Genomic DNA, 19,148 nt, shown 5'->3' with positions numbered 1-19,148 from the left:
TTGCGCTCGGGTGTTGCGCTCTGAAAATAGTCAACGCGTCGCGCTGCGACGCGTTGAGAGCTTGTAGATCGGCTATTTTCAGCATGCAACCAAGTGTAAAATCAGCCATTACGACGCCATCAAGGCACCGCCAAAATACATTTTAGTCGACTAAATCAACTGTAGTGTAGATTTAGTCGACTAAAACTAGATAAACCATTTCAGATGACTAAAACTAAAATGGTATTTTATTCAAAAGACTGACAAAAAAAAAACTAAATCAAAATTTGCTGTCAAAATCAACACTGGCACGCACATTCATTTTAACCTGTAAATCAAATATCCGTTATACACTTCAGGGGTTTTTCGTTCTCAAATCACAAAGCTGAGAAACCTTTGTGATGGGCAGATATTTAATGGCACCAAAAGGAATTAGATGGGATGTAATAGCTATATGCAATACAAAGGAAGGAATTCTGCACAGGGTGTCAGAGTGACACACTGCTTGTTGATCAGAGTCAAACGTCACTGAAACAAATGAAATAACATAATTGTATAATACTGTGTTATTGTAAATCAATTATATAATATATTTGCATGGGTTCACATAAAAAAAAATCGTTCTCGTTCGTTCTGATTCTACAAAATGTCTTCTAAATCCTAACAGTTTTCTGAAAAACTATATCAGTGGTTCTCAAACTTGTGTCAAGGACCCCCAAAATTATATATATTTGGCCGCCACCTAAAAATATTTTCTTTCAGGGACACCCCAGAGTTAAAAACGTTTATATATATATTCAAAGATTTGCACACATTTTCACGATTTTTCAAAAATAGCAAATCTACAAGCTCATAGCGCGGCAGTTGGTGCCGCGCTAAGAGCTTGTACCTATATCCGTTATTTTTGAATAGCCAAAGAATAAAATATTGGTTTATGTGGTTACACAGATGCGTTCTCGGTTTTAATGGGTTAAGCCCACATTCAGAGCAAGTCAAGTCCACCAAGTCACATCTCACAATTTTGTCCTCAGGAGGGCGCAAGATCCTTCTGAACGGCTTTGAACAGCTGCAGCAGGGCATCAGTCCACACTTCCCTCTGGTGCTCGTCGCTGATGTGAGACAGTGTCTGTGCGGCGTACACCATGGTCAACACCGTCCTCTCAAAGTCCTTCCTGTCCAGGGGCGCTGGCCGCCGGCCCAGCGCGGCCGTCAGACGCCTGATCTCGGACAGCTTCTTGGGGAGGATGTCCTCGCAGATGACCTCCAGCTTCTCCACGTTCCTGAGTGAAGCCAGCTCCTCATCTGGGATCAGCATGGGCTGGTTCTCGCCTTCTATCTGCAGGCCGGCCAGCAGGATCTGAGAGAAAGCATCCAATGAAAATACTTGCTGTTCCTCAACAGAAAGTATGTCCATGTTGGACGACAAGCAAGTTCAAAAACAGTTGCGCACACATCCACAGACCCTTTGAAGGCAAGTGCGGGACCCAAAAAGAACAAAGATAAAAGGCACACGATGGTCCGCACACAGCTCCCTTATGTGAAATGTATTAGTACATCCAAAAAGAGTAACATTTCGAGAACAAACTGTTCTTCAGACTGAATAGGATAAACAGACGGCACCTCATGATACTGGTGTGTCAAAAAAAACTCAGTGAATATTACAAATCCATACAGTACACAAAAATGTGGACCTCTCAGTACACAAGAAAAACCATCAGGCCAATAGCCATCATACCTTTACTATAACTGAAGAGGTGCCATTGGAATAAATTAAAATAGCATGTCCCTATATATTATGAAATAGGAATCTACAATATCCAGCCCATAGAGAAGGCAAGAGGATTGTAGTGGTATGTGACGGTATTCTCGTTGCTGTTTTTCAGCAGCAAACTTCAACTTCAAGATGATTGACCTCAAGAGAGTACTAGGATTGACTTGGCTAGGAGGACCATCATATTTCCTTAGCTGGAACTGGAGTTGAAATTAGTTCCTGTAACAATATTACTGCTATGTCTGCCAGGGGTGTGCTGTGGATTTTTGAGCTAGTGGAGCTCTATTGTAATGACGTCACGTGCACGCGCACATGCACCCGCACGCATGTGCACATAGCCGCTCAGCTCAGTGCTAGTTGAAATACTGTACGCAACATATGTGATGGAAAACCATTTGTTTTAATGTAATTGTATTTCTTATTTAGTTGCATTGTTAATTTGTTGTAGATTTTTGTTTCAATTAATTAATTATTTTCCTTTTAGTTTTATATAAAAACCCTTTACATAGACTCACCCACATATACTGTAAGTAAGCTATACTTAAAATAATCAGACAACTTGTCTTTACTTGAATGACAGGGGTAACCTCGTTAGAGTGTCTGGTGCAGCTCTCGTTCTTGCATGGGTCCTCAGCTAAGCGAGGGGATCTCATGCAAGTTATTTCATAATCTGTAGGGTCCCAGTCATAGGTGGCCCATGTAACTTGATGAACATCAAGGCTGATACCTGTTTAAACAGTAACTTTGTACGGATTGGGGTGATGATTAAATTCATCTGGCTGAATTCCCTTTCGCACTGCAGTGCAGAGACCAATTGTCTCTCATTGTGAGAAGAATGTTAACACAATGTAATTCAATTCCATGGCCTTTCTCGAGTAGCCTAATGTTATGCAAAGCAGCCAGGTAGAGGGCCATTGTTCTAGGTGTTGACGGCTCTCTCGCGGGCACGCACGTGCACCTTCAGAGCAAGTTCCGCTGCGCTCCACTAGGCTCTACCGGAAACCCACCTCTGGTCTTAACTAACCTCAAAAAGCAGGTTGACGTCCTCCACTGACGTCTGGAACGTGGGGTTGACCAATGAATGTGTCCCACGCTTTATCCAATAGGCCGATGGATACAAAGCTACAAGAGAGAGGAAAGAGAGAAGGCATTAGAGGACATTCCTCGCATTCTAGCTAATTAGGCACCACCTTATCCAGTGAGTCCTGCGTGTGGGTGGGCTGGTGGCTGAACAAACACAGACGTATTACTATTAAAATACTATGCAGGTTAGACTGAATGTGGCCCCTGGCGTTCCAATGGTAATTAGGTTTCAACTATGCCATTTGTAGAAGCCTCGAGCCTGTGACGGAACTAATTGGCCGCAGCGTGACGCCCAGGGGTTAGTAGTCATCCTTGCCTGAAAAAGGTGCAGGTGCAGCTGTGCTAACCGTGGTGTAATTTCAAAGTGTTAGGGCATACACAGTTGACCAGGGTCCTCCTAGGCTCAGGTGTCTGTCTAGGACTGACGCTAATAAAACACCTCCATATCAGCTACTGGAAACAGTTGCTGCAGGCAGCCCTACCTTTCAGGCTAAGCAATAGCACACTTTCTTTTAGGTATGTTATTTTCGTTGGTGTTTCTAGGGATAGTTATCCTTTAATTGTAATTTCTAGTGCATTAACACAACAAACCTTGAGAAAATGTTTATTAACCACATGAACCCACGTGTCCCTATTCTGGGAATGTCATAATAGGAAACATTTGGAGAACATTGGCAAACACTCTATGGAAATTGCCGATTGTTCTCTATTTTCAGAGAGAGAGACATTTGGGGGAGAGGGAAAAAAGGAGGGGGGCAAATATAGACCCCCGGGGGTCCCCTGGGGGTCCCCCGGTCAACGACATATATGTTTAAGTGGTTAAAAGAATTGTCTAAAGTGAGTAATTCCTTTTTAGTGATTAAGTAAATTATAGGCGGTAGCCTACAAGAATTTGTCAACCTTCGCCTATTCCAAGAAATTCCTTTTGAACATTCTTCAGTCAAATGTCTTCAAATAGAATGCATACCAAATAGAAACATACCAAGTATCCTTAAGAGGTCAGGGTTTTTCGAAAGGAATGATTTATGAACCATTCCCGCTTGTATTTGCTTCCTGCCTTTTTCATTAATTAAACCTTGACAGTCAACAGAGATTCCCAGTAGGAATGGAATGTGTTGGACATGTCACGTTCAAGCAAAGGGTCACGTCCAAACAAGGCTGGAAGTAGCCAAATTGGTAGTCTGAGCAGCCCTGAAGTATTGGACACAAACAAACACACTTTAATAATGTTTTAATAATATTTCAGATCCCATCAAGCAGAAAGGTCACACAAAAACAGAACAGTGAATGCATTTACTCAACTCCATTAATGTATAAAGTTGAGGGCTTATAATGCAACTTCCCTCTTAAAGTATACTAGTTGTCTCCGCTAGGGCAAAGGCGTGGCCGAGACTATGTTTTCGCCCCTGTCCGTCCGTGTTTGTATGTGTGTCCGTCCGTCCGTCCTTCTGTTAACCAGAACCAGTTGCCCACATTTTTCACATCTGCCTTTTATTGCGTAGGTCGATTTTTGCAAAACACATTTTTGGCTAATACTCCCAAAAATGTATTATCATTTTTTTTAAACATTTTTGTTTATTTGCTAAATCGATTGGCCCACCCATGGCTGCGCCCCTGTTCTATCCTGATTGCCAAAGATTGGCTTCCAAACTTTTTGATGGACTATGTTTGGCTTTCAGAGTTTGCGGGAGGGGCACGTTTGCACATAATGGCACAAGCATTGCTGGACCCATCAGTGAGAAACTTTGAACGCACACTCCCAGTAAGCCACGGAAGAACCTCCATTCAAAAATAATTAACATTGTCCTCTATAGCGCCACCATGAGGCCAATTTTTGCTAAACACATTTTTCTATATTATTCCTACAGATTTTGTCCAAATTTAATGCAATTTGGTACACATCACCTCAGTAGTTATGTATGTCATCAATACGTATCTAGGATAAAAAGAAGAAAGTCCGCACACTGTTCTCCAGCTCCAAAAAACTCACTTTTTATTTATGCAACATTTCGACCTTCTAGGTCTTCATCAGGCAAATATTATCACATTATGACACAAACACTGGCTAATGATGATATACTGTACAACACAGATTTTGGTACTCAAGAGTGTTTCTTCCCTTGATGTCCAGCACCTGGCCTAAATACAGGCGTGGGTGGGATCAGGATGTGCACACAATGTTCTCTGTGATCAATACGTATCTGCCAGATGTTATATTCCATGTTGTTTAACTACGATTGGCTTTCAAATTATGCATGCACACTCCTACTAGTTTGATGAAGAAATTCCACCATACCCTTTTCAAATCAGCCTCATGGTGGCAATATGGCTTATTTATGCTTGATTCATAACTCCTGAATTGTAGCTTATTTGTAGTAAAATCTTATAATGACTGTATTGCGAACATTGCTGCCCCACAATAACCTACCTGACCTGGCGGAGACATGTGCTCCGAGGAGCACTTTATAGTTAAGACTCTTTCTAGCAACTGAGGTTTAAACACCAATTTGTCAAGAAGAGCCACTGGAAAACAGCAGTGTTTTGAAATGAAAGAGGATTCTCTGTATAATGTATTGATGTTAAAGTTTCTCTCTCTGGAGTTTCTCCATTTGTTCCGACTACATTTTCCAACAGTACTGATGTAATTGACTTGTAGGCTCTCTGTGTGATGCTGCCAATGGAAAACGAAGACAAACACGGGTGGTGTCCCTGCATCCCAGGGCAACCCGGGATGTCTGTGTTTGGTTCTGTTGTGAATCAGCAGCCTTTTATATGGGCCCTTGTTGTAGGCGGAAATGGCAAGGGGTGGATATACAAATGGAAGTGGGATTACGCAGTAAAAATCCCAAGAGTTAGTATAACATTAAGTAATTGTAAGGGGTCATTGATACTCTTTGACTGTGTATATTCATCTGTATCTTCTGAACACAAATAAGATAATCATACTAAAATTACACACTTACACACTTACACTGCCCTCACCCCGACAGGACTGGCAGCTAGTGCCAAATGCTCTGGCTCGCCGCCTGATTGGATGACTGCCACGTTTATGTCCATCTACTTCCACCTCCATTTAGTTTATCTGGCCACCATAGAGAGCCTGCACAGAACCTCTGCCACCGGTACAATGGTTCAAGGCCAGCAAATTGATATATATAGCTATATAACCTACAGGGCATTACTGTAAGTTGACTCGGTTGGTCAATCCTCTCACCCTAATCCCATTCAAGCCCTGTTGATATGTAATTGCTTGCACATCTTATCTCATGAGTTAAGATTTATGATCCTCGCTGAGTGAGTGGCTCCAGATTGCACGATCAGCAGCTCTGGAATTTATACCGCATAAGAAACCAAAGCTGTACTGGCACGCAATCGATTTGAACAAAACAACTCCTAGGGCATAGTGTTTTTTTTTAAAAACAGTGCCCCTGGGGGCACAGTGGCGCAGTCGGCAGTCGGGACGCTGTGGGCACTGGGGGCGTGTTCTCTCCTCCTTGTAATCAGTGCCCATACCCTGGGTGGGATTGGCGAAAGGGCCTTTCTATGTGGGGTTTGTATGTTCTCCCCTTGTCCCCCAGGGTAGGTACCCTCACAAAAAAACATGCAGTAATCCTAGTCTCTATACCACCTCCCCCTAGTCTGGGAGGGTTAGCGTCGGAGCTTGGACAGCAGGGGCGCGGCCACTGCGTTGTGATTCAAATCAACAGCCAATGAAGAAAAGGGGGCGGGATCCACATGCAGTGGGTGTTGCATCTAAATAGGATCGACGGGAAGCAATTTCCCCTTGAGAAATTTCGGCCGCCATTGTTGTGTACTGCTGTTTGCCTCTCGTCGGACTTTTTAGACGAGTTGCACAGCTCTCAGACCGGTAAGAGGCGTGTCCGCTCAGATTCAGAGCGTAAGGTACATCCCGCCCACAAATACCAGGGCTCTGGCCCAGAAGTTCCTCGCCAGAGCTGGCGAAAACTTCTGGGAACTCAGATTAACCTCCCCCTGGTCAGCCAGGGCGCCTGATGGAGGGGAAAGGAACTGGTTAGAATAACGTGTTCCTTCCACATGCTATGTCCTACCGGGGAAACTCCCCTTGTCAGGTGATAAGAAGTGGTCTGCTACTGTAACTCCTCATGCGTTGAAGGAAGCATGAGCTCAGTTTTGGCCTGGGGTTCTCCCCAGGCTGGCAGAGGGAGAGTAGCGCCCAGGATTACAAGCTTATAGGCATTAGCACTGGGTGAAAAAATAGGGTTACAAAATCGTGGGATAAAAATGTAAGAACATTTAAAAAACAGTGCCCCATATGGTACTATGTTGATGGTACAGTATGTTGAGTGGCGAGTGGGAGACATGCATGGAAACGACAGCTTGAGAGGCACTGCTGTGACAATTTCATCTCTGGCGTGTAGCCATTGTATTTCCACTCAGAATTAATCTTTTCAGTGGATGCATTCTGTGGCAACCGTTCAGTCATGATGCGGAATGGTTTAAAGTATACAGTAGGGTTGTGGGTCGTCACAACACCAATTGTTCAGTATTACGAGAACTGTAAGGGTTTATTGATATTTTGGTTGTATTGATATATATTTGTAGTATGAGGCACTCATAATCTTGCTGTAATGATTGTTATTTTGGTACATGCAGCAGGGATTTGGTTAACCAAGGAGGACTCAAATATTTCAATATAAATGCTTCTCCATAGTGTTTTATGAGGTCGGTAGCAGTGCAGTATTTTAGCTGCCAAGCTGTCTTATCAAGCTTGGCGTCACATTCTCTACAGTAGGCCAGGGGAATGGTATGTATTTGGGCTATGCCCAAACCCAGTAATAACCGTATATCACTTAGGTGTCAAAGCATTGATTTGAATCTATCCTATCCCTGACAGATGCCCTGCTTTGTATTTGTAATTGAGGAACCATATAAACACTATATCGTTGCTGTCCGGCAGAAACCAGCTAACTCCATTTTTACGCTTTTGCATTTTTTCCCCCCATAAATCAGTGCTATTGAACACCCTTTAAGTCTGTGTGTTGATAAAAAAAAATTGAACCAATGAAAAGTATTAAAAAGTGTTTGCCGAAACCAGCTAACTCCATTGGATCCTCAACCTTTCTGCTAAACCAGCTAAGTCCACCAAAGGGGGGTGGAGTTTGCTGGTTTTTCTGACTCCAGGCTCCACCCCCTTTTGACCTCCAACCTCATTGTGAGCTTGGTCCATTTAGCTGTTCTTATCAATGATGAACAAAACCTCCTAACTCATTTTGGAGTTAGCTGGTTTCTGCCACACAGCAGAGATTTGTAAATTATTTAGTCAACTATAACTATTAAACAATTGTAAAACAAAAAGTATATAGGGCTTAAGTGGTTAAGACAGAGGAGGACACACTGTGTACTATAAGTAGGATATGGTTAAAAAAGATTTTCTAGACCAATATCTTAATTGCATTACAATTTGCGATGACATTAAACCACTAAACCAGGGGTCTTCAACGTTTTCAGGCCAAGGACCCCCTAGCTGAGAGAGAGATGAAGCAGGGACCCCCTCTATAGTGTATAGAATTGTGTTTCAGATAAACCTTTGCTGCTCTTTTTTCCCTCTACACACCTACAGTATAAATATATATAGACAGGTTTCCTGTTAGTAAACATTGAGAGGAATATGACCGCGCAGCTGCGGGGGGAAGCCTATGGGTGCGTTTGGAAATTACGCACCGGAGCACCGGAGCACACTCGCCTATTAGTTTGTATTGGCCAGTGCGCTCACTGCCGCTCAGGGCTGTATTTTCGAACGCGCCTTCCACCCCCAGGCATGCGCAGATTGCGCATTCTGCTCTGTGATGACGTCGCTCGGAAACCCGTCTATACCTACTGTATAACTATAGTTTTTACATAGTGTTGTAATATACAAGTTGAAAAGGTCAGAATGTTGCACACGCGCTAAAATCTGCCATTTTCCACTATCCACCTGGTTTCAACCCCCAATACACTTTAGATGCACAACCCTGACTGTAGTCATTGTAAGGACAAACACAGGAATTATCCCAAGCGTGTGTGAAATAGCTCCCAAGCGTGTGAGAAATAACACTCTGAAAGTTATTTAAATGCAGGAAGTATAACATTTATTATAGGACTGCGATACAGGCTAAAGCAGCAATTCAGCAAATTCTAAGATAACAAAACAAAACCTGAAACATTAGAGCGCTCGGCTCCTGGACTCGGTGGGTGCCTCATCATCTCTCACCGCCTCGTCCGGCGCAGCCAGTTCCGGCCGGGCGGTGGCCCCATACGCCCGCACCTGAGATGAGATGAGATATACTTTAGTAATCCCCGAAGGGAAATTGTGGGCGTTACATCAGTACAGTGTAACACATAAATAAACAATCTACAGACAAACAGTAAAGACAACAAACACAGATGGACATAATCATACAAGACCAGGGCCGACACAGGACCGCGCGTATGGAGTGAGAAGAGTTTTTAAGCATTACAACGTCTAATGGCAGCCTCACCTGTGGGGCTTGGGGGGCGGGCGCTTGAATGAAATCCCCTCCGGCAACCTGAACAGCGTCAGGGCAGGGTAGTTGACGGTCAGCTGCAAGAGTAGAGAGCAGCCTCAAGCGTTGCATATGGACATTGGGCGCCTGGCGGCAAACCCTGCATGAACTGCCGGAGAAGCATGTACTTGACGTACACCTGTGCCTGCACCATTCCAATACAGGAGAGTACCATTCCAATGCAGGTCACCCTCCCATGGTCCTTGGCCGCGCATCCTGGTCATCAGTTCACCAAGCAACGGCGTACCATGCTCCGAGTATAGTGCTCGACCGTGGTAGGCCAGGACATGGCCCTAATTGACGATCCGGCCAAGGAGACTTTCTTTCAAGCTGCAGGGCAACTTCGATAGGCGTATAGGCTGTGCCTCGGCGGCTCGCATGCAGCAGCACCTTGCCACCACACTCTCAATGGACCTTCCTGCTCCCTTTGACCGTGCGATAGTTGACACGGGGGAGGGAACTGCCTCAGTTGCGCAAGGCCTGGATACCTGCCAGCAGTACGGCTTCGGGGTCATACACACATATATATAACTCTTTGCCAAAAAATAGCCGATCTACAAGCTCACAACGCCTCGCAGCGCGAGGCGTTGTGAGCTTGTAGATCTGCTATTTTTGGCTAAAGTTCTCCTCAGAAAAGGGATAATAGGGTTCAAGTGGTTAATGTAAAAAATATTATTATCATATCACACATATTTTGGGGACGCCCTGTAGTAACTCTGAGGACCCCCTAGGGGTCCCGGACCCCCTGTTGAAGACCCCTGCACTAAACAACAACAACATATAAACAGCCCTTTAAAAAGGACCATATCGCTATTATTGCAAGTGTATCCCACTGACTACAAGTCATGTATATTCTACAACTTACTGGCAACATTTTATCAAAGCACACCACAACGCGTTTAGAGTGTGAAATAATTACCTTATTATAAAATTTAAGCTTTCAATTAAAATTGACCTCATAATTATCCAATGATCCCATCACCATGATTAAAGTCATGAACGTCTTTTCTCCAGGGACTATTTTAGAGTTTAGACTTTTCAAAACAATCTCCACCTTCAAATACATTAAAATGTAATGATAAAGATATTAACTTTTCATAACTTTTCAAGCTAGGACTAACACATTAGGGAAAAATGCTTTGGAAAAAAGTTAGCTGTAGTGTAAAGTAGGCTATACATAATATTGCGGCTGATAACCATCCCCTAGCTCTGGTCCATAGCGTTAGAAGGAGTTCTCCTTAACGCTATGGTACTTTCGATTATTGCCCCTCGCACCGTGGTAGCGCAGCCTCTCTCGTCTGTAGCAAAAATAAAAAATACACTTTTGCTACTCACTAAAACAAAGACCGTTTCATGGAGTTGAAAGTCTACGCTACTAAGTGGGAACACTCTGAGCCCTCCACCTCCACCTCACGTCTAAAATACACTTTTTGGACAGAAAAGAACATATTTCACCGGATGGAATCTGGTCAATAGGAAAATACCATTGACCAAATCTGTAGTGGGCACTGTGGAGTAACCAAAATCATTTTTTCCTTCCGGTGAAATATTTTCTTTTCTGGCCAAAAAAGTATTTTAGAAGTGAGGTGGGGGGCTCAGAGTGTTCCCACTTAGTAGAGTAGGCTTTAAACTTAAAACCGTCTTTGTTTTGGTGAGTAGCAAAAGTGTATTTGTTATGTTTACTACAGACGAGAGGCTGTAGTAAACGGTGCGAGGGGAAACAATCGAAAGTACCATAGCGTTAAGGAGAACGCTATGGACCAGAGCTAACAATCCCCAATACATTGATCAGCTGGCAGGATAAGCTTGGGAGTCCAAACGACTGCTCATGTTTAAAATGTTTACTGCAGTGTCACCAAATATTACAATTTCCAATTTCCAATAAATAAACGTAATAAATATGTGCACAGAAATCAAATAAGTTAAAACAGTGAGCAATAATTCAAATGCAAATGCTGTCAACAAAGTGTAGCTCTCCCAGCTCACCCTACCTCCATGGTCAAACCAGCCATAAAGGTGAGCAGGTGAGTGCCATTACTTATAGCCGCTGGCGGCCACACCCACAGAGACACTCCCACCAATGAGGTGCCAATGAGGTGCCTCCATCAATCAGATCAATCACTAATCCAATCCAGTGCACACATACAAATATAAACCCTCATTTGGCTCCTACACATAACTTCTAGTCAATGGGCTCAATATGCAAAAACACTGGTATGTCCCTTTAATATAGATGAATGGGTGAAATGAATATCATACTTGACCAAATATTTCCTAAAGCACTTGAATGCCTTGTTTAGAAGTCTATTTTGGAATCGCTCTCTTTTACGTAGTTATGTACAACCTTTGTGAACATGACCTAACGAAGGTTTGGTTGGACTGAATCATTATCTAATACAGTTTTTCTATTATTATTTAAAACTAGTAGTTCATATCGCAATTTCTATTTCTTTTTGATTCACTGTTTAACCCTGATTCACTTCATTTTTCGATTTGAGCTAAAATGTATTATTTTACACTTTGGCTATTCAAAAATAGCAGATATACAAGCTAGCTCATAGCATATCTGCTATTTTTAAAACATCGAGAACATTTGTGCAAATCTTTGAATATATATATTTTTAAAGCGAACATTTGTAACTCAAATCTTTGCTTCTGGGGGTCCCTGGAACAAAATATTTTAAGATGGGGGTCGGCGGCCAAATACACATCATTTTGGGGTCCTTAACATGAAAAAGTTTGAGAACCACTGATATAGAGACACACGGCCGGAAGCGGAAGGCCTACAAATTCACGCCCACTTTTGACACAGCGCCGCTACTCGAGGTCCGTTAGAACGATGAACTGCAGCTCTCAATGCAATCTCTATGAGAGGCATTGTAAAATACCGTAATTGTACTGGTTAACTACTGAGGCTTTAGCGATTTTTTTTGTGTTCTAATAAACTGTCCCATTTGTTTAATTTATCCTTTTTAATATCCCATATCTGTCATCTCGATATACTACCCACAATATACTATAATATACTCCATCAGTATGTCAAAACCGCTAGCATCGGAAATCTAGAGTGTAAGTGGTCGCATGGTATATATACGTCATGGACTATCCCCTTGAGGTTTTCAATACCCAGAAAACTGGCGAAAGTGGCCGTTTTCAAGATGTTTTGGTCATTATCTCTGGAACAGAAGGTCCAATCTGCTCAGTTCAAAGCTTGTTGGATGCATGACTTTGAGGACATTAAGCACACATTGACACCTTTTTGGGTTATTTGTTTTTTTTAGGCAGGCGTCAGGCGAGATCTTAGTTAGGCAGGCGACCGCCTGTCCTTCCTCTAGTCTACAGTGTGGGTACGCCACTGGTCGCCGCTCGGCGCTCGTAAAGACAGTGATGTCACTGAAATGCGACAACTTGTCTGTCTGCCGTCTCGCCTCTGCTGTGTTCACATTATGGGTAACTCGTTAAAGTGGCAAATTAAATGTGAAACACATCAACTATTAAGAAAACAAGAAGATATGTTGACAAAGACAATTCATACATTTGGAAACATATTTTTATTTAAATCAATATCGTCTCCAGTTAATGTAGGAATATTTTAAAAGTAGGCTAACTCTCATATCCTCTCATAGGGATTGCATTGGCAGCTGCAGTTCATCGTTCTAACGGACCTCGAGCAGCGGCAGTATCTCAAAAGTGGGCGTGAATTTGTAGGCCTTCCGCTTCCGGCCGTGTGTCTCTATATAAACATACGTTTTTTTCAGAATACTGTTGGGATTTAGAAGACATTTGTAGAATCGGCTACAGGTCTTAATGGGTTAATACTACTGATAAACATCTAAAAACAAGCACGCAACCTGTAATACGCTCTGACTAGCTATCAGTTTGTGGTTGAACATTTTGATTTTGGACACAGTGTGAGTGACTTACAGTAAACTATCGGCATGGCCGCTGCCTATTCATCCATCATGATTCCCCTCCATTTCGGTCTGCCTAAACAAATACTGTTTGAATGGGCAGGGTTCCCTGGTGTCATTATACACAGGCAGGGGGCTTGTAATCTCTCTAAATGCTTGCCAGGAGTCGAGGGACCAAGAGCAATCCATGAATTAGCGGTGGTGAATGCTAGAATTTGGCTTGAGGGATGTCTCAATGTGGGAAAGGGGTCAAACTCAGTGGTGGAACAAGTACTCAAATGTTTTACTTAAGTAAAAGTATCAATACTGCAATATAGAAGTACTCTGTTAGAAGTAAAAGTCCATGATTCTAAATTTACTTGAGTAAAAGTACAAAAGTATTGGTATCAAATGTACTTAAAGTACCAAAAGTAAAAGTACTAAAATGTTGGAAAATAGCAGATCTACAAGCTCACAAAGAGTCGCTTTGTGAGCTTGTAGATTTTCAAATAGCCTAGGTACTGTATAAAATAGGGCTAAAGTGGTTATTGTATGTTTCATAAGATCATAATTAATATCTGAAAAGTAACTAGTAACTAAAGTTTTCAAATAATTGTAGTGGAGTAAAAGTACAATGTTTGCCTCTGAGATGTAGTGGAGTAGAAGTAAAAGTACTGAAAATGGGAAATACAGTACTTAAGTAGATATACTTAGTTACTTTACACCACTGGTCAAACTACTACTCTAGAGTGAGTGACGCACATGGGCAATTGGGCATAACACCAGAAGGAGATCAACTGACCGCGTCCGCCCACAATTCGGCTCAAAAATAGGTAAAAAAAATGGATTCTACTATGCTGCCACCAAAATGTGGAATGACCTATCAAAATACATAAAGGATCTCAAGTCAACAGAAAATTCAACAGAAAAACAATAAAGTCTGCAACACTGGTATATTTCTCAGCTTCGCTTGTTTAGTGTGGGGTAAATGAAGCAAAACTAGACTGCGGGTTACCAGGCCTATAGCTGCCTAAAATAATAAGAAGACGTCCAGATCGGTCTGATCATGATTCGGTTTATTCAGCAACAACAAGCAGCATCATAGCATGAGAACCAGTGAGCCGAAGCTCCCCCAGCCTCACGGCGTGGGACAGTACTAACTAACATGTCACATTTACAGTCAACTCTTATACTGTAGGTTTACATTACAATAAGTTCTTGTGGGTGGGGGTCCCCCTGGAAGGTGACCAAATCAACTCCATTGATCAGTCGAAGATCCAGCTTAAGTCCTTTGAACATTGTCTCTATCTGTCTGCATCCCGCATGTCAGGAAGCCTGGGAGTGAAGACAAAGGCCAGACCTGATGTCTTCAGGTTAACAATGGAGATGTAAATTGCCATTCACACCTAGCAGTGTCCTTGATTAGCAGACGCGAGGCTGGGTCTGAATCAACACATTATTCTTCTTAACTTTAGCAAGATTACTTTTAACATTTCCATCTGGTTTAGATTAATATAAACAACTTGGGGTCCAAATATACGACAATTGCTTTGTTCTTTTAGCATAACCTTTGTCTGCACTACTACCTGTATTGTTAATAATCATGTTAATAAAGTATTACATCAATCAATTAAAAGAAAAAGCTGCGGTAACATTGGCGGTCAAGACAGGAAAACAGAAAGCCTCATCTTCCCTTCAAACCACCCATTTCCCTTGAAAGGATTCAATAAGGTTATCTGAGAATTCTAGGTTTTAGAAATTAATCTAAGCTTCATGAGTGCGTCTAGACATTTCCCCTAACACTCCCAAACTGAGAAGCTGAAGTAAATCTCATGATGTCAGGCAAATGTCTTAATAATGATGGAAGAACAATACAGTACGCCAAACTCAAGGACAGGTGTTTTTGCCAGACAGCTGCAGGAAAAACACTCGTTATCTCTCAATCAAGATGAGAGTATCTGGCAGTCTGGCAGTCGTTTGGGAACGAGGAGGAAATGAAGGTCCATGAGCCGTGTTTCGGTTAGGTTCCACCGTAAGCTACGATGTGGAACTGTCTTTTAATTGTGTTCAAAAGGACGGGTCAAGGTCTGACCCCATAGAAGTCACTGCAGCCGAATCGACAATTTACTCATTATCCTAAGAACCTAGGCTGTCAACTTCCCAATCTGGTTAGCTTCATCTTCCCATACAGGACGGCTATACGGGCAAGCATCCTGGCAAGGGCAGTGATTCACATCTCATTTACATCTCATCTACAATCAACCAACCAGTTAGTTTTGATGATGCAATCTATAATATTCATCTTCTACTTCCAAAACATGGCCATGCACGCCTGCCCGCCCGCCCGCCCACCCACCCACCCACACCCACACCCACACCCACACCCACACCCACACACACACACACACACATGCATTGCCTATCGTAAGCCTTAACTTATGGAACTGCAGTCAAATGAAATCAGGGACCCTATTTTGTAACCAATTGGACACACTGTCCTCAATAAACTGGTCAGATATCCAAAAGGTGACCCTAAATGCGGCCTATATCAGGAACAAACACAGGCAGGACAGCACTACACCCCCTGCAGATGTACATTAGAATCGACAACACTATCATCCACCTGCTGATCAGACCCTACTCCCACCTGTACAAAGCAGGCATCACTGTAAGGATCATGTTCTTTGATTTATCCAGCGTGTTCAACACATTTCAACACACACACATTTTTCTGCATAGTTTTAGTCAACATAATCAACACTGAATGTCAGCAACAGATCTGATCCATCTGCACTGTTCCAAGGATCCTTGTGATTGTTTCTGTTGGCGGCCATCAGGACTTCCAATAAGTCTCTGCACTCATTGTCCCTCATGTACAAAACATCACATTGTTGTACGTCCTGTTGTTTTGCACATTAACCACTTAAACCCCAGGGCTCAATACTAGTGTATTTTCTAATACTGCGTCTTGTTGTGAGCTTGTCGATCTGCTATTTTCAGCGAGAGCTTTCCCCACAATACAGATGCTGGGGTTTAAGTGGTTTGACAGTATTTCTATGCTTATTGTTTTATTTGTATTCTATTTTTGATGCCTCTGATGGCTTTTTGTATTGTTCCCTGCTTGTTTGGTACAGTGTTTTAAGTTTAGTTTTTTTTTGTGCTGTGCCTCCTTGTCCTATGTTCACTACTGTGTATTCTGCTGCTGTAATGACTGCAATTTCCCTGGGGATACATCAAGTTTTCTATCTATCTATATATCACACACACACACACACACACACACACACACACACACACACACACACACACACACACACACACACACACACACACACACACACACACACACACACACACACACACACACACACACACTCTCTCTCACACACACACACGCAATCACGCACACACACACACACACACACACACACACACACACACACACACACACACACACCTTGCACCTCTACAATGTGCTTATCCTCCTCGCTTTCTGTAAAAGTACATAGGCCAGCGCTCTGTCATGCACCCAGTGATTTAGCATTGTATCTATTGGAAATCACCCTTCAAATCCTTTTTCTCAAATCCTCTTTCCTGTCACAGGTTTATCATCATGTGACTAATCCAGCAATTTAAATCATTGCTTTTTTGGTTGTGCAAATCCCTGTATCGTATTCTTTGAGGCGAGGAATGCAGGTTTCCAATGGGACCGAGTCTGAATGTTTGTCAGAGAATTTCAGCCTGCACTGCTAAATCTAGAACATATGAGGACCCCGTAGAACTGGATCCAATAATAAGAAGCTAGTTGTATTTAGCAAGGAAAATAAAAGTGCATATTATTAACCATGTAAAGCTGCACTCTGTAACTTCCACGTACTACCTGGGATTCGAACCCTGCGGTCCCCCGCACAAGTGCTAGAATTTTTTAGCACTGAGCCAATAGAGCAAACCTTCTTGCTTCCCCAAAATAGGGACGACAGGGTTATTGTGGTATTGGATTATAGTGTGGTACGTTTTGTGTAATTGTTGATGTGGATCAAAATAAACTAAACTAAATAGATATAATATTGTATGTACTGTATGAGGGCATGCAGGCAGGCACAAGCAAACACACGAACACACTAACACACACACACTCACACACACACACACACACACACACACACACACACACGCACACGCACGCGCACACACGCACACACAGCGCACTGTGTAAATATTATTAAAGCTATTCAACATTAGTCGTCATGCGTCTGTTTATCCCCATAGTATCACCCCAGGCGGCCTGTAGAATACACAAACAAACAAGAATGTCTTCTCTGTGTGAACACGGGCCATTACAGCCTTACATTTATGCTCCTGAGACTACTGTCTGCATACAAGAAACACTGCCTGCTTAACTCTAACTTTTCTCACAGCTTTTTAAAGTTGAGATTGTCAACAAATCACCAGCGGTGGCTCCAGTGGCCACAACAGCTGTAATGTGTGGAAGTGGAGAGAATCGACTGAGACAAAACACCCTCATGCCCCTGACTGGACCCGTGAGAGAGCGTAACGAGCAGTGGTGTAAAGTAACAAAGTACATTTACTCAAGTACTGTACTTAAGTACGATTTCGAGGTACTTTTACTTTCCTAGAGTATTTCCAATTGTCTATACTTTTACTTCTACTCCACTACATCTCAGAGGCAAATGTTGTACTTTTACTCCACTACAATTAAGTGAAAACTTTAGTTGCCAGTTACTCTGCAGATATAAATGATTACATTATAAAACATACATTAACCACTTTAGCCCAATTTTATACCTAGGCTATTTCAAAATAGCCGATCTACAAGCTCACAACGCGTCGCATGGCGACGCGTTGTGAGCTTGTAGATCTGCTATTTTCAAACATTTTAGTACTTTTACTTTTGGTACTTTAAGCACCTTTTGATACCAATACTTTTGTACTTTCACACAGGTAAATGTTGAATTCCAGAATTTCACTTGAAACAGAGTACTTCTACATTGCAGTATTGATACTTTCAGTAAAACATTTGAGTGATTTTTTCCACCACTGAGCGTTAAGTCATCCACCTTACCTTTTCTCCAGTGCTGAGAGGCTGCCAGGTAGACGCTGCAGGAGAGGACAGCGATGAGAGCGGCCCACCACTGCATCATGGTGATCATATCAGAAGAGCAACACCTCCACTGACACACAGCGCCGTCTCTCTATCTATCTCCCACTCTGTTGCTTTCTCTCTATGGAGGGATGCATTCCCTAAATGTCACATGGCTCTACGGTGCAGTAGCCAAGGCCCAGCTGAGCAGATTATACGTCAAAACGAACAGAACACCCATCAGGAGAAGGAGGATAAAAGCAAACTGAGTGTGTTGCGCTCTGGCACTTCAAGAGCAATAGTTTCATTTGAGGGCACATTCTTTCCCCCCATCTACTGTATTCACTTTCTGATACCCACTCTTTGTGTGTGTGTGTGTGTGTGTGTGTGTGTGTGTGTGTGTGTGTGTGTGTGTGCGCGTGCGCACACGCGCGCGCGTGTGTGTGTGTGTGTGTTTGTATTACTATACTTGTAAGGACCAAACGTTCTCACAAGTATTTTAGAATTTGAGGAATTTGAGGAAAATCTTCCTGGTCCTCGCAAGAAAAGTTTTATGGTTGATTTTTTTTTAGAGATACGTTTACAATTAGAAAAAGATTCAGGTTGGGGTTAATATTAGGATTAGACATTTAGAGGTTAGGTTTAGGGGTCGGGTTGTAGATTTTTCCCATTTCATACTTAGTTGTGCGGCGATGGCACACACCATAAAATAGCCGATCTACAAGCTCACAACGTGTTGCAGCCCCAAAGAAATCATGAATCAATCATAAAATCAGCTT

The 19,148-nt window shown here is 42.6% G+C and overlaps 1 protein-coding gene across 2 annotated transcripts; it reads right to left on the bottom strand.

Annotated features, from left to right (window-relative positions):
• Positions 1 to 409: 409 nt before the first annotated feature.
• Positions 410 to 18,473, bottom strand: fam180a (family with sequence similarity 180 member A). 2 transcript variants are annotated; one of them, XM_084050001.1, is made up of 3 exons: positions 18,352 to 18,473; positions 2,775 to 2,872; positions 410 to 1,366 (listed from the first exon to the last, which is right to left on the bottom strand). In XM_084050001.1, exons 1-3 carry the CDS (start codon positions 18,437 to 18,439, stop codon positions 1,007 to 1,009), a joined length of 546 nt encoding a protein of 181 aa, XP_083906127.1. In that variant the 5' UTR covers positions 18,440 to 18,473; the 3' UTR covers positions 410 to 1,006. The 2 variants fall into 2 exon arrangements, with proteins under 2 accessions (XP_083906127.1, XP_083906128.1); XM_084050002.1 differs by having other exon boundaries at positions 410 to 1,336.
• Positions 18,474 to 19,148: the final 675 nt, after the last annotated feature.

This window comes from Gymnoscopelus microlampas (genome assembly GCF_963454915.1).
Source record: "Gymnoscopelus microlampas genome assembly, chromosome: 23".
Taxonomy (NCBI): domain Eukaryota; kingdom Metazoa; phylum Chordata; class Actinopteri; order Myctophiformes; family Myctophidae; genus Gymnoscopelus; species Gymnoscopelus microlampas.
Note: the sequence above shows the minus strand (reverse complement) of the source record. Positions and strands in the feature narration are given on the sequence as shown.

Excerpts from the sequence above, each read along its gene's own strand:
- fam180a (XM_084050001.1), bottom strand. The coding sequence starts at position 18,439 with ATGATCACCATGATGCAGTGGTGGGCCGCTCTCATCGCTGTCCTCTCC. Across the intron at positions 2,873-18,351 it reads CTCTCAGCACTGGAGAAAAG|CTTTGTATCCATCGGCCTAT; the intron begins GTAAGGTGGATG and ends TCTCTCTTGTAG. Across the intron at positions 1,367-2,774 it reads ACGTCAACCTGCTTTTTGAG|CAAGTATTTTCATTGGATGC; the intron begins GTTAGTTAAGAC and ends GTTGAGGAACAG.